The sequence below is a fragment of the Euphorbia lathyris genome, chromosome 8, assembly GCF_963576675.1.
Source record: "Euphorbia lathyris chromosome 8, ddEupLath1.1, whole genome shotgun sequence".
NCBI lineage: Eukaryota > Viridiplantae > Streptophyta > Magnoliopsida > Malpighiales > Euphorbiaceae > Euphorbia > Euphorbia lathyris.
The window spans coordinates 28,440,803-28,456,670 of NC_088917.1; the positions used below are offsets into that span (position 1 = coordinate 28,440,803).

General features: G+C 33.3%; 2 protein-coding genes across 2 annotated transcripts; one reads left to right on the plus strand and one right to left on the minus strand.

Moving 5' to 3' along the window:
* Window positions 1-7,494: 7,494 nt before the first annotated feature.
* Window positions 7,495-9,795, plus strand: LOC136204197 (protein phosphatase 2C 56). Its single transcript, XM_065995405.1, has 4 exons — window positions 7,495-8,591; window positions 8,701-9,000; window positions 9,087-9,192; window positions 9,289-9,795. The coding sequence occupies exons 1-4, from the start codon at window positions 8,076-8,078 to the stop codon at window positions 9,642-9,644; spliced, it is 1,278 nt and encodes a 425-aa protein (XP_065851477.1). The 5' UTR covers window positions 7,495-8,075; the 3' UTR covers window positions 9,645-9,795.
* Window positions 9,796-10,807: 1,012 nt separating this feature from the next.
* Window positions 10,808-15,386, minus strand: LOC136202899 (mitogen-activated protein kinase kinase SIPKK). The gene is made up of 9 exons (XM_065993877.1): window positions 15,104-15,386; window positions 14,942-15,026; window positions 13,705-13,839; window positions 12,861-13,085; window positions 12,587-12,769; window positions 12,232-12,455; window positions 11,756-11,801; window positions 11,564-11,661; window positions 10,808-11,134 (listed from the first exon to the last, which is right to left on the minus strand). The coding sequence occupies exons 1-8, from the start codon at window positions 15,184-15,186 to the stop codon at window positions 11,572-11,574; spliced, it is 1,071 nt and encodes a 356-aa protein (XP_065849949.1). The 5' UTR covers window positions 15,187-15,386; the 3' UTR covers window positions 10,808-11,134; window positions 11,564-11,571.
* Window positions 15,387-15,868: the final 482 nt, after the last annotated feature.

Genomic DNA, 15,868 nt, shown 5'->3' on the forward strand with positions numbered 1-15,868 from the left:
GAATGATAAATGATTTTTGAGAGTAAAAACTTTTTGTTAGTTTTTGTTTATCTCTTTTAAAAACCTTTGGTTTTTTTTTTTTTGCCAGTTATGGTTGGATTTTTTTTATTTGTATGGAGATTAATTTTATGTTGATTAATATTTGTGACCATTTATTAATGTTTATTATTTAGTAATTTATTTTGTGAGATAAATTGTTGTTTTATCTGAATAGCTATTTATGGATAGTGCCTTATTAAGATTGAATAATAAATCCAAAGTCAACATTTTCCATTAGTAACCACTTTGTAACAAGTTATATACGATAACTAAGATTCTCTAAGCATGTATATATCTAGTTAATTTGGTCAAACACTAGAGTGTAAAGGGTAATTTGAGCCATCTACTTTTCGTCTCAAGTTCGACTATATTTAGTGTGACAACTTCATTAGGTATATATAGGTTGCTAGAGATTCATTGTGTGTATTGAAACCTTTACTTCTTACTAAGTCATGCAATTCCATTATAGATCAAGTTTAATAATGGCATCAACTGGACAATCTATTGTAGCTAAACTGAACAAAGACCCGAAATTAAATGAGGATTACTATGAATTATGGAGTATAAAAATAAAATGTGTGCTGGAAGAATAAGAGGTTATGAAGTTCTCGAAATAGTCCTAGCTGAACCTGAAGAAGGTACTCCTGCTCAACATAGGAGGGATATAGATGCTTATTTTGTGTGGAAGAAAAAGGATTCCACAACCCGCATCATCCTCTTAAGGCCATGCATACTGACTTCACTAGAAAATTCTATAAGTATAAGACTGCAAAGTATATATGAGCGATCCTGAAGGAGAATTTTGTAGGTGTCTCTCTAACTAAGCTCTGCTCTCTCACTATCAAAATTGATACTTGCAAGAAGAAGGCTGATCATACTATAAGAAAACATCTAAGAGAGATGTCAAACATGATCAATGAGCTTAGTGAAGAAGGTCATTTGTTGATCAAGGAGCAGAAGATTCATGTTGTTATATGTTCTTTTTCGAACAGTTGGGAGCATATAAAGATTCACCTAACCCACACCAAAGATCTTAGAACCTTTGATGATCTTGTTCGCCACCTTAAACTTGAGGAGGAACGCCTTGCATCGATTAAGATCAATGTAGAGGCTTATTATGTGGTTTCACACTCAAGTTTGAGACGTCCCAACATTTAAGGCATAAAATGTAAACGTTTCAATGGTAAGGGAAAAAAGCAAGCTAATGAGCCTAATAAAGCAGAAGGGAGCAACGAAAAGAGGCATAAGAATAAAAAGAAGGCAAACATCTCACATGTCAAGTGTTTCAACTACCATCTTAAAGAGAATTATGAAAAAGACTGCTAAGGTACATTCAATAAACTCAAATATGAGTTAGATAAATGTATCAAGTACTGTGCTTATAACTGAATTTATCTTATGTGGGTTATTGATTCAAGTGCAATCGACCGCGTGACGAAGGAAATAGAAGCCTTTGTTGAGTTCTAATGAATACCTGTCAGAATAAGGTGGATCTATATAGGAGACAACTCAAGAGTTGAAGTCCAAAGGATTGTCACGTGTAGATTAAATCTGTTAGGTGGTCAAACTCTTCTCTTATAAGCCATCCTCTTTGCGCCCAAGATTCAATGGAATCTTATTTATGTTACCTTGTTGTTGTTGTCTAGGATAGGCTTCAAATTCCATTTTAGCTATAATAGTTTAGAATTGTGTTTGAATAATTTTTATTATGGTTCTAGATACATTTCAAATGGTTTAATAATTTTAGATTTTATTTTGAAAAATTACAATGAATGCCTTTCCCTTAAATCTTCTTCCTCTTCTATGAATGACAAAGATGTTACTTTATGGCAATGCTAGATTAAACCATATCGGTCAAGATCGAATGAGTCGATTGGCCAAAGAAGGTTTACTAGAGTGTTTAAGTAACATTGAACTACCACCTTGTGAATCATGTGTTAAGGGAAAATGCATATAAAACCATTTGGATCATATACAATAGTAGAATTTCCTTTGCAATTAATTCATTCAGATGCACGTGGTCATGTGAACATGAGGGCTAGACATGATGCCTACTACTTTATCACTTTCATAGATGACTATACCAAGTATGATCATATCTACTTAATGCCTCACAAGTCTGAAGCTTTAAGCTGTTTCAGAAAGTTTATGAACCTTGTTGAGAACTAGTTAGATTAAAAGATAAAAGCTTTAAGAATCGACCATGGTCGAGAGTGCCTCTCAGAAGATTTTAAAGATTTATGCGATGAAAGGTAAATAGAACACTAGTTATCTATTCCATACACTCCACAACAAAATGGTGTTACCGAGAGAAGAAATCGTACCTTTCTCAATATGGTTAAGTATATGATGGATGAAGAAAATCTACCCATCTCCTATCGGGGAGATGCTTTGCTCACAACTACATATGTCCAAAACAAAGTTCCCTCTAAATGTTCCACCTCAACTCCGCATGAGTTATGAACAGATTGCAAACCCGAAAGTATGCTTAAACACCAGGATTGCACCATTTTCTCCACTATACCTCAAACAAGTTTAGTAAACTTGGCCCAAGAGCTAAGAAATGTATCTTCAACAGATACCCAAACGTATCAAAAGAATATGTTCTAGTGGAAAAAAACAATGTAGGCCATGTGACAGAAATATATTCATGAGATGTTGTCTTTTTAGAGAACAAGTTCCCAAAACTAGGGAAAGTAGACCATGATCTGACTTTATGTGAGGAACCTAATTCAAATGGACCTCTCCATTCGAGTGGAAGGAATTTTGAAGGACTTCCCAGTGGTTCAAGACCATGATCAAGTACAAGAACTTGATCATGAACCTCAAAACATTTCGAATAAGATAGATCCTAATTTAAGTGGGAGCATAATTCCTGACTCAGATGAGAACAGATATAAAATATATACCAAAAAGTTATTAAACCGTTTATTGATAAATAAATATGATTTGTCTAAAGGTGGTATTTTTTTTCTTATTTATTATTCTTTATTTCTAGTTTGAGAGCTTTTACTTAAATTTATAATGAATTGGGATCTGACAAGCCGTTAAATTAGGTAAGAGTTGAATTTGGTAAATGAGTCATATGCACACGTATTCATTGTCGGCTTCAGATGTGGGCCAAATCTTTTTTAAAATGAGTCATATGCACACGTATGCATTACCGGCTTCAGACGTGGGCCAAATCTTTTTTAAAATCCAAACTGTTTTCTCCTTTTTGAATATTTTTAATAATTTATTTGAAGGAGACAAAGATATAGTTTTTATGGTTGTAACAGTTAAAGCGTTCGTTTAATTTCATTATAAAATGCTAAACTGTTTTGCAGTTTTAAATTGGAAAAAATATTTGCAAATATTTAATTTATGTCAGTTTCTTTATTCAAAGCCTAAATTTATCTCTATTTTTTATTTATCACATATCAAAAAAATTCATTCCTCACTTATTTTTTCTCTAGATAAGTTGTCAAATGATGGTTTGGGCTCCTTCATGGCACAAATTTCCTTAAGTCCTTTTTTTAGGGGAATGACATTCATGGGAGTAGTGCACCTTATACACCTCAATAGAATAGTGCAACCAAAAGGAAAAATATAACCCTTAATGAAATGATGAATGCCATGCTTTTGAGTTAGGGTGTCTAGTATCATGCGGGGGAAGTTGTGTTGTCTACTTGTTATATCCTTGATAGAGTACCTCGTAGAAACTAGATAAAACACCTTATGAGTTGTGGAAAGGTTTTTCACCGAATTTAAGTCTTTTGAAGGTTTGATGTCTTGTTAAGATTTCCCTACAAGTTCTTAAAAGACCCAATATAGGATCTAAAACATTTGATTGCATGTTTATTAGTTATGCTAAAAAACAATTTGCTTATCATTTTATGTCTTTAAGTGATAATTCTATTGATGAATATATAGATGCTTGATTTTTCTTAGAATATCTTTCATTTGAAGAAATATGTTTTGTCTAATGATGTTGAGCTTTATTTTCCTTCTTCCATTCATGTTTCTTTACCTATTACTTGTGGTTCTATTGTGAATGAAAATGAGATTGAAAGTGAAAATGAACTTACATGAAGTAAAAGAAAGAGAACAACTAGTAGTTTTGGATCTGATTTCATCACCACTTTTCTATTAGAAAATCATGATATCATAATGATGAAACCATATTAGCTTATGTTATAGAATAAGATCCAAAAATATATGAAGAGGTAATAACCTCTTTCGATGCTAATTTCTAGAAGGAAGCAATAAAAAGTGAACTAGATTCCATTATGAGAAGTCATAATTGGGACTTAGTAGACCTACCAAAAAGGACGAAACCTATAAAATATAAATGGGTCTTTAAAATAAAACGAGTACCTGGTAGATATGTTGATACTCTTTACCTGGTAGAAAACCAACCTCTTGCTCTTGTTACTTCAGTTCTTTCTTCTTCTGTAAGTTGAACTGTCAACAATTAATTTCTGAGAAAATCTAAGTCTAAAGCTAGACTGGTTGCACTAGGTAAAAGTCAAAAGAAAGACATTGACTATTTTGATACTTATTCTCATGTTACTAAAATCTCTACTATTAGAACTTTATTAGAGCTATACAGAGTCTTGTGGTACATCAAATGGATGTAAAAAAATGCTTTTCTAAATGGTGATTTAGAAGAAGAGATTTATGTGCTACAACCCGAGGGACATGTTCCTAGTTAAGATAAGAAGGTATGCAAATAAAAAAAATCTTTATTTATATGGCTTTAAACAAGCTCCCAAAAAATGGTATGAAAAATATAATGGAACTCTAGTATCTAATTGGTATGTTTTAAATGGTTTAAATACTTGTGTTTATTACAAACCGTTGGAACCAATTATGTCATTATATACCTATATATGGATGACATGCTAATCTTGTGCACTAATAGATGTAGTTAATGAGATAAAAATGTTTTTATCTTTTCATTTTGATATGAAAGATATGTGAGAAGCAGATGTAATCTTTGGTATAAAGATTACAAAAATTGAAAATGGCTTTTCCTTAAGGCAGCCACATTATGTTAAAAAATTGTTGAACAAAATTCAATAGTTTTGATGTGATGCATGCTTGAATACCTTATGATCCTAGCACATCATTGAAGAAAAATACAAGAGATGATGTTTCACGGGAAGAACGTGCTAAGATTATACGTAGTGTGATATTTTTTAATGAACCATATTAGACTATGCATATTATATGCTATTAGTGGATTGAGTAGATATATACTCGTAATAATGAACATTGGAATGCACTTCAATGTTTACTTAAATACTTGGAAGGTACTATAAATTTGAGTTTGCACTTTAATAAATTTCCTCATGCTTTGGAAGGTTTTTGTGATTAAACTAGATATCTGACAAAGATGAACTGAGTTTTACCAGTGGCTATATCTTTATCTTGGGTGGTGGCATCATTTCGTGGAAGTCATCCAAACAAACATGCATTGCACGTTCAACCATTGAATCTAAATTTATAGATCCTGAATTGGCAAGTCAATAAGCAGAATGATTAAGAAGTTTGTTAGCAGACATTCCATTATGGGGGATGTCTTTTATACCTATGTCACTACATTGTGACTCACAAACGTCCATAAAAATTGCTAAAAAATAGCGTTTATAATGGAAAGGGAAGACACATAAGCATTAGACATAATGCAGTAAAACAATATTGTAGTTTGTTAATCAGTGTTAATATTTTACTATATAGTATTTGTGTGCCGGATCAATAACAAATAATGTAATATCATATTATAATCCAACTAATAAAATATTAACACAGTATAATTAATCAATTATACTTTTTTAGTTAACTACTTACATATAATTTTAGATCCTTACAAATAAACCATGGCTAGAGTTTTAGGTTCCTTTTTATCACTGATAAAGAGGTGTTACTCAAATTGGTTGCCCAATCACTCTCAACTTTTTACATGAGTACATTTCTTCTTCCAAGATCTATTTATTATAAACTCTAGAAGATGATGGATCCATCTTGGTGGGGTACAAAGGATGACGGTCAAAGAGACATCAATTAGTTTGATTGGGCTTAGTTATGTCGGAGTAATGGGCAATAAGGTATTGGTTTTCAGGATCTCTGTGATTTCAATTTAGCTCTCTTGACAAACATGAGTGGAAGTTCATTTTGAAACCACACATTTTAGTGGGTAGGATCTACAAAACGAAATACTTCCCTATAGATAATTTCTTATCTTCCAAGCTAGACAATAATCGTAGTTATAGTTGGAGGAGTTTGTGAGCTTCTAAAATTATTCTTACTAATGGCTTGAGATGGCGGATTGGGCATGGTCAACAAATAAAAGTCTGGAAGGATCTTTGGCTAAATCTGGATTCAGGCTTTGTTGTAAATTCGCCTTGTGTGTAGGGGTGTGAAGATCTTAAGGTGAGTAATCTATTTAATAATGGTACATGAATTTGGGATATAAGTGAAATAGACTCATTGTTCATTGTAACCAAGCTAGAACTATTTGCAGCATGGTGGTGTGGTAATACGAAAAGGATGATAAACTAATTTGGCACTTTCCTCGTGATGTACAATACACTTACAAGTACATTTATAGAGTGCGTTTCGAGCTTTGTATGCAGAATGACATTGAGGATGGTTGGAAGACCCTATGAAAGCTTTGCCTCCCTTGTAAGGTAAAGATTTGCTTGTAGAAGTTAGGTTCAAAATGTCTCCCACTTGTACTCGCCTTTTGTCTAAGCGGATTAGTGTTCCTAACATCTATGTGTTATACAATGACATTAAACACGACTTTCACTTGTTCTTGTCTTTTCCTTACACAATCAGTTGTTGGAGCTCTATTGGTATCATCATTTTCATATCGGTTTATTCATTTCTATCCTACTGAATGTAAAGATGTCCTAGTTACTATTACGCTGGTGCTTGGACAATTTGGAATCAAAGAAACAATATCTGGAATAATAAAAGGCAGTCTGCTGACGTTGATTGCTCCTAGAACTAGTGTTGCTATCCTGCGTGTTAGCATATTAGAGAAACCAAATAAAGGCTTTTTGAAATGCATTATCGATACGTTATTATTTTCCGCAGATAACAGGAGTGAATAGAGCAAATGAATAGTTTCCATTCGAGAAAGAAGAATCTATCTATAGTGATTATATAAAAGTAATGTTTTATTTCAAAGTTAATGAATTGAGGTTGTTGATATTGTTGCATGATAATTCCATTTTGAATGCTAATTTTTTTCTCTTTCTACATGATAGTTGGTTAAAGGATATGGTAAGATCTTTTTCTAAAGAATTGATTGAGTTCTTCCAAGCTATAAACTTGGAAACCTTAAAATATAAAACGTGATTAGTCCAACATACAAATAACATAATAATATAGCTATTCCCTTTGCTTAAGTCCTTGACAGTTCACATGAAACAGAAGTGCTTTTCATTGTTTAATTCCAATTTAATTTAACAACAAAAAAAGTTATTATTTTTCTAAAAAAAGATTAATTTTCAGTTTAAAAACGATATAGAAAAACAATTAAAAAAACGGACACGTGTATGTTTACCAAATTTTTTATTTCCTTATTTGACATGATTTCGTTTATTTGAACTCTGTTCTTCATTGCCAGCTTTCTCTCCTTCTCTGTTCCGTGTGCTGTTTCTTGTAAGCTCAAGCAACAAACAAACTCTCTTCCTTTTTCCCCATTTTTCTTAAATGCCTTTTCTCCTAATTCTTTTTTAACTCGCTTACTTCAAAAAACCCCCAATTTTTCATCAAGAGGCTCACAAAAATTGCCTCTCTTTCAGGGAATTTAATTCGGGTTTGTGTTTTTCTGGGCATTTCTATTTTCTTTGACTCTTTTTTTTTACTTTTTTTAGATCAATTTTTCTCTTCTCTCTCTTTCCCAATACTCTAGTTCTAGACCCATCTTCTTCTTCTACAATTTTCTGTGTAATCTTTGATTTCTTCATCTTATAATACTTTAAAGTTCAAGTCTTTGTTCAAACATTTCATTGATTCAGAAAATTTTGATTCTTTATTTTTGAATGGAGGATATATCTCCTGCAGTTGCTGTTCAATTCAGGATGGAAATTTCAGGGCTAAAGCGTATGTCTGATAAACCAAATTTGATATCAAACCCTACAAGGAAGCCAAATATGGGGTTTGAATCTGTTAATTTTAGGGATGAAAATATGAGTTGTCAATCTGCGGGCAGTGATAATACCTGCTATATGGAGGCTAATTGCAATAGGGATTTTAATGATGTTGGTAATTATAATATGATTTCCGAATCCCCAAATGATGAAATTCAACAACCTATGGAGGGTGAAAATTACCCAAAATTGTCTATTGATCTTCCTGAACAAAACAAGATATGTAAATCAGGTGGCAAACCACTTTGGGGGTTTACTTGTATATGTGGAAGGAGACGTGAGATGGAAGATGCTTTTGCAGCAGTGCCTCATTTTCTGCAAACTCCTTCTCAGATGCTAATGAATCACAAACTTGGTTGCTCTTCTGCTCACTTCTTTGGTGTTTATGATGGACATGGTGGAGCTCAGGTATCAAATGCCCTGATTTTCGGGTTTTCGATCTCTATATGTGTTTATCAATTGCTTAATTCATAAGGGTCTTGATCAAAACTGAGACTTGGTTTGTTTCTGTATTTAGGTTGCTGATTATTGTAGTAAGAGGGTTCATTTGGCTTTGGCTGAGGAGATAGAGACTGCAAAGGCAGGCTTAAGTGAGAATAGTTGGCAAGATCAATGGGAGAACGCCTTATCGAATTGTTTTAAAAAAGTTGATGCTGAGACAGGAGAAGGAGGTGAAGAGATTGCCCCGGAAACTGCTGGTTCTACTGCTGTAGTTTCTGTTGTTTCTCCATCTCATGTTATAGTTGCAAACTGCGGTGATTCCAGGGCGGTCCTGTGTCGTGGAAAAGTCGCTATGCCGTTGTCTGTAGATCACAAAGTAAGCAATTCTTTGTTTTTGCAGTACTTTAAAGTTTCAGCTTAAGAAGATCAATGTTCTTAACAATGAGTTTATGTTGCTTGCAGCCCGATAGAGAAGACGAATACGCAAGGATCGAGGCAGCAGGAGGCAAGATCATTAGCTGGAACGGGTCTCGCGTTTTTGGTGTTCTTGCAATGTCAAGATCCATAGGTATATATGCATCTCTTCATCAGATCCATAGGTATATGAGATGTGCTAGCTTGAAACACATTGTTAATGAATTTCTAATTGTTTTGTTGCTCTCAGGTGATAAATACTTGAAACCATGGATCATCCCGGATCCAGAAGTGACGTTCACGGCACGAGCGAAAGAAGACGAGTGTCTAATCTTAGCAAGTGATGGTTTATGGGATGTGATAACAGATCAAGAAGCCTGTGACATTGCAAGAAGAAGAATACTTCTTTGGCATAAGAAGAATGCTGATACGTTGTCTGTCGAAAACAACAGCGACGACGACGGAGTTGATCCTGCTGCACAAGCTGCAGCAGAATATCTGTCAAAACTTGCTCTTCAGAAGGGGAGCAAAGACAATATCACTGTTATTGTGGTAGATTTAAAAGCTCAACGCAAATTTAAGAGGAAAACACTTGATAATAATTAGTATTTTCTTCACTTGATAATATCATATAGTTGTAGCAACAAAGTTTGGCCCATCACTTTTTTTATTTTGGGCTAAACCAAATATATGCAATTAGCCTTTTTTTCCTGCACTAATGTAATAGTAATATGGAAGCAAGCTTATAAAATTTTTTTATATCACCATCTGCAACCTCTGTTACATGGAAATGGATGCAGAAACTGAAACCCACAAGGACATTTTTGACGGAAATAAGGACATTTTTGACGGAAATATGCAAAAACATGTAAATAATAGAAATATAAGGGTATAGTTATAAATTTTTAAAATTATAAGGATTTATGTTAGTTTTTCTATATATGTATAAATTAAAAATAAGTATATACAAGAGAAAAAAAAATAGATATTTTCATTTTAAAAATTTGTAGAAGATATAATATTTGATAGGAATTTACTGAACATGTGATCATTACATTCTAAGAAATAAGAAATTAGTTTCTTAAATTTTCAAAATTACAGAAATTTTTTGAGTTTCAATTTTATTAAAGTTTTCATACACAACTGTATCTTTTCTAAGGCACATGGAACGAGTCACTATTTCTAAGGCACATGGAATGAGTCACTATTAAATGAGTGATGCATCTGTTGGTTATTTAGATGCCAAGTCCGACAACACAGACACAGCTAAACCAGTATAGAAGCTGTAAAAAACCTAGACAAAGAGCGGTCGTAAGGTATAATGATAGAATCATAAACGAACTGAATCTCACGTCAAAAATAGAAAGAATGACTAAAGTTTATTCGTAAGATTAATATCCAATACATGTAAATATGTTTTAAAAGCGTGAAGCTCAAAGTATTAGATTTGAACTAAAACATACAATATCTACGTAGTATTTGACCAGACTGTACTAGAAACTCTCTTCACTCAAAAAAGAAAAAAAAAAAACAAATCCAACTTATCTAGCAAATCTTACTTGCGAGAAACTTACCATAACACCAACAAGATTAGCCCGAACGATAAGAAATTGATATCTCTACTTGTTAGGTTTGAAATTCAATTTCTCACCCAGCCAAAATTTAACTTTTATTGGTGGGTAGTCGAGGTCTATGGTTAACCTTGACATGACCAGGAGTAGGTAGACTTATCCTACCCGAACTTTTTGTAACCAAAAAAGAAACTTACCTTCACACAAGGAAACAGATTCCGTAGATTAAATAAATTTCCAATCCTAATACTAATAGTAATTCATCTTTTTTAAAGTAATGCATGGTAGTTGGATAACTATTCCTTAAGACTTCAAATAATAATACAAAACCACCTCTCCCATAAATGATAAGCCCTCACTCAATTCAATAGAATGCGACTGTGTTTTCGTACGAGAGTTCTTCTCGCACAGCAATGTTCTATCAAGTAGTGGTGCTTTTAAATAGAGCCTGTTGCTTGTCATTGTTAAAGCAGCAGCTAAAATCTTTGTCATGTTCAAAATTCCTGGCGCTAATTTCCATTCTACCTGTTTACCAATGAAGCCCTTTGAGTTATGAGCTTGTATATTCAAACCTCAAAAAAACATAAATCCACATAAAAATACAGTTCGATATGCAGATTGCCTAACTCACTTTAAAGGCAGTTCAGACTCTGAAATTACATTAGACAACTAAAACCAGATAGCTTAGAGTTTAGAAATAATTTATGAGTGATTCATCACACAGAATGGCCACTGGTGAGGCACCAGAATGTGCCTGCATATTAACACCTTATTATATATGCGTACGCTTGGTCTCCAATAATGAAGCCACAAAAAGGAAGACTGTAGTGGATTAAACTTTGTGCAAGAAAATCCAAAACTAGTGCCACAATAAAGAAATTGTAACTCTCGACTCAATGTGAAAAATATTGGTTTTGAGGATTAGAAATTTAGAAACAGAAATTAAAATTTTACCATGGGTTTCAAAAGGTTGCAAGTGGAGAGCCTGCGTCTTTGAAGTAAGATGCGAGATCAATATGCCTTTCATCATACATGCTCAGAAAAGGATGTGTCTAATATTACAAAGACAAAATCCAGTCAGAAGTCAGAACATAATTAAGTTATTTGATTTGGACTTCAACAGGGCAAAAGAGAAATATCACATACCATAAGCTCATGAGCACCCAGTCTGTTGTTAGGTTCCTTCTGCACACTGAAAAAAGAAAATAAAACAACAGATGAGGATCAGTGGCCCTATAAAATTCATAGTATTATCCAGGCTACAAGCAAAACCAATTAAATGTTAGCACAAGAGCATAGATGAGAGTTATTGTTAGTATTTTTCCTATTTATTTTATTACAATTCAACTGGAAACATGCATCCTATAGAGAAGAGATACATGATACAAACGCACAAAATCTGAATTATCCTAAATATATAAACAAAATAATTTGTATTGAATTGTTTGACACTCAGAAGAATAAATCAACATGTTAAGTAAACAAACATGGAAGTTATACATAATAAATCCTTGAGTATTAACTTAACATTAGGAAATTGAAAAAGCATGAATTACTCCCAAAACTAACAGACAGAAAAGATTTTATGGAATTATGTGTTGTGGAAGCACCAAATAATTTACCAGGAAGATATGAATGAGCAAAATTCTGAAGAAAACTGATCAGGGGGAGCAGACGGTTGTGGTTTGTCAACAACAGCTTCCATAAGCTCATAAACATTAATCCAGCCCTCTCCTTGATCTGGAGGGGAATAAGGGAACTGACCAGTCGCACATTCCAGTAACAACAAACCTAGACTCCAAATATCACTTTTATGGCCATACTTTCCACCACTAATTCTCTCGGGCTACAAAAACACAATCATAGACATATAAGTTTCGATGAAAGCAGAATAATTGTGAACCTGCGGAGGAAATATCCTTGCAAATGAGGAACCAAAAGGAATGGAAAAAGAGCATTTTGCAATTAAATACTTACAGACATATAGTTGTATGTCCCAACAAAAGTATTTGCCTGCCCAGATGTGCTTGCCAATATGGCACTCACACCAAAGTCAGTAATCTTGACTTCTCCTCTATGATTTATTAATAAATTTGAAGGTTTCAAGTCCCTGTGGATAATGTGTTTCTCATGATGTAGATATAGTAGACCCTTTAGCACCTGCAGCAATTGGAAAAGGAATAAGTAAAGCAATTGGGTTCGAAGCGAATAAGAGTCTAATCATGAATTGAATGATTTCCAAATATTTCACCTGCTTACAAATTGCAGCAAGATATGCTTCTGGAATTGATTTAACTTTTCTCAGAAGATCTGCCAAAGATCCACCATCCATATATTCTAAGATAATTGAAATGACACCATTGTCATAAAAAGACTGGTAACACATGACAACATATGGACATTGTGACGATTGATTGATTTTTAGTTCCTTAGCAATTGCTTTCCTAGTGGTCTCCTCAATTGTCATTTGTATAACCTGGATGCAAACAAGAATAATAAAGTTTAAGATAAGAAACCATGTAAACACGTCCACAAGGGAGCAATGGTAAAGAAAATTAATAGTATGACTATCAAAACCAATAACTAGCAATCACATATATTAAGAACAGCTCTTCAACAACCCACTTAATCTGAAAGAAAAATTAATACATTTAAGAGATCTCTCACTCCCACATTTCATATCATTAATCCATTATACATATCAGAACATGAAGGATAGGGGCTACTGGAACTGCAGAACTATTAGCCTTATGTTTTTAAGCATATTGTTCGAGTAATGCAAATGCTTATTAGAAGAATCTGCAAAGAATTAGACAACAAGAATGACAGAGGTGACACCATTTTTAAAATTTGAATCTTGAAAATCTTCTAGCATGAAAAAGAAATGAAGGTCTATAATTGAAATGTGATAGAAGCGCCACATGTATAAGTCAAGGAAAATGTGACAAAATGCAAAGTATCTTTTCTCTAACCAGACAATTAAAGAAGATACTTATTGAGCGGTGATTTTCATTACGTCAAGAAAAAAGTGCAATTGAAATAACTTGAAACGGATAAGCCATAGGGTCAAATCATTCATCCGGAATGTACCATACCTTTAAAGCAAAAAACTGGCCAGTCCATTTGTGTTGCACCAACTGCACAATTCCACTGCTTCCCTTCCCTATGACCTTAATGGTGTCTACATCCGCTAAACTCAATTGGTTGTCCGTTGGTTTAATAGGGGCTGGCTGAAGGCAGGATGCATATAAAACAAAATACAAATTTGTAAGACAGAAAATTAAACTGTAGTTTATATACATCCAATAAGGAGAAAAATATGAATATTAAAATTTAACTCACTGATAATTTGTTTATTAATTCATAAAAAGAAACACAGATTTACAATAAATTAGCATTCTACCTAGCTTCATTTATGTCTACTTATCATCCCAGTCCATTCTGATTATATTACTGAAAAGATATAGAAGAAAATCCTGTAGGAAGCTAATGAAAAGGTATAGAAGAAAATCCTGTAGGAAGGTACTGATGTCGCTGTAAAATATTCTTTAGTCTTATGAAGGTATTCAACTTTGATAGGACCAGATTGGCAATGGAAATTCGGCAATTTTAAATAAACCTTGATTAGGTGAGTGACTTTCTAGATTTCATTCAAAGAGGATAAGCTACAGAAAGGAGCAACAAAGATCGCATATAATAATGGTAACCAGTGTTGCACGGAAACAGAATCGGACACTGAAACGGAAACGGACACCGGAAAACATTATTTCTACAAAAAAATATAGCTAGGAAACCGAACGCTACTACTGAAGAAGAGTTTCCGTGCAACATAGATGGTAATATTCCATCGTCAACCAATTCAGATAGCTTATATATTCATAGAACTATTGTTTAGTGCATATTTTAACAGATTAAATAAACAAAAACAGAGGATTAAAATTATTATAGCATCCTTCAAGTTATTGAACAAAATCTACAATCATCAGGATAAATTTCACCGTCGCTAAACTTGCTTAGCACACTTTTAAGTAATTTTACAATTGAAGCAAATGTGCAGACTTAACCGAATAGTCGGAAAAAGTATATATATTATTATATATCAGTGTTAGTTATAACAATTAAGTTCCGCCAAAATTGAATATTCCCAAATTATTACTACACAAACTATAAAAAAGATGAAGATTCGAACTAAGAGCCAACGTCCTTAAATCCACGATCCAATTAATGTCTAATCTTCGTAATTGGAAAGATTCGGCTTCCATTCCATCTCTTAACAACGTATTTCACAAATAAACTGATAGTAATTAGTAAAGTAAAAGAAAAACAGCTTACAGCTTCGGTTTCGTTTTGGGAGACAATTCGAACTCCGTCGCGATTGACGAGCAGATCGCCATCCATGAAAGTACCACTTTGGGTCCTGCGAAGAATCAGACAGAAGAAATCAGCCAAAAAATGCAACAAAAAGGAAAAAAAGAGAAGAAGAAGAAGACATACAAGAACTTAGCAAAAGAAACTTCATCAGGAGGAGGAAGATTGAGCTTAAGGTTCATGTTAGGGTTCAAGCCAGCTCTCTTCATGGTAGAAAAATTAGGAGAAAACGGGGAATTGAGAAGCAGAGTCGTTGGAAGTCTATGGAGAAGAAAAAGGACTAGTCGTCTAGTAGTAGTAATAATACTGGTTGGTAAAGAAGATCAGTCACCATTACAGAAGCCTCATGGAAGGCGATACCACATTTTCCCGTTTACTTTTCGTTATTTCCCTCGCGCTTTTTCTTTCACTGTCCATCTCCTTTTTAACTCACATCTTTTTTGAAAAAAAAATTCATTTATCCATTCCTGCAAAAATCTATTGGGATCGCATCCAAATTTACTACTCCACATTTATCCAAATCTATTTCGCATCCAAATTTACAATTTTGAAATATAGGTTTAGTTTAAAATATATAAAAAATAATTGAAATAATTAAAAGGTTAATAATAATAAAAGGTAAAATTTTTATAATATATTTTTTAAAATAATAGATTTTTTTTTTTTTGAAGTAAAGTTTTATTAATCAGCCAAAATATTTGGACTAACATCAAAATCAAACACATAAGGACTAGCATTTTGGGAAGCAGCTCTAGCCAAAGCATGAACTACTCCATTTGTTTGTCTTCTAATGAAATGGATAGTAAATCCGTTGTTAGAATTCAAGAGATTACGACATTTTGAAACCATATCCCCAAATTCAGACTGATCCAATTTATCCGACTCAATAGC

Bases quoted from the DNA above. Each gene is read 5' to 3' on its own strand.
- LOC136204197 (XM_065995405.1), top strand. From the start codon at position 8,076: ATGGAGGATATATCTCCTGCAGTTGCTGTTCAATTCAGGATGGAAATT. The intron at 8,592-8,700 runs GTATCAAATGCC...TTCTGTATTTAG, and splicing joins ATGGACATGGTGGAGCTCAG to GTTGCTGATTATTGTAGTAA. The intron at 9,193-9,288 runs GTATATATGCAT...TGTTGCTCTCAG, and splicing joins TGCAATGTCAAGATCCATAG to GTGATAAATACTTGAAACCA.
- LOC136202899 (XM_065993877.1), bottom strand. From the start codon at position 15,186: ATGAAGAGAGCTGGCTTGAACCCTAACATGAACCTTAAGCTCAATCTT. The intron at 13,840-14,941 runs GTAAGCTGTTTT...TCCTGCCTTCAG, and splicing joins CCCAAAACGAAACCGAAGCT to CCAGCCCCTATTAAACCAAC. The intron at 12,770-12,860 runs GTGAAATATTTG...CAATTGCTGCAG, and splicing joins TTGCTGCAATTTGTAAGCAG to GTGCTAAAGGGTCTACTATA.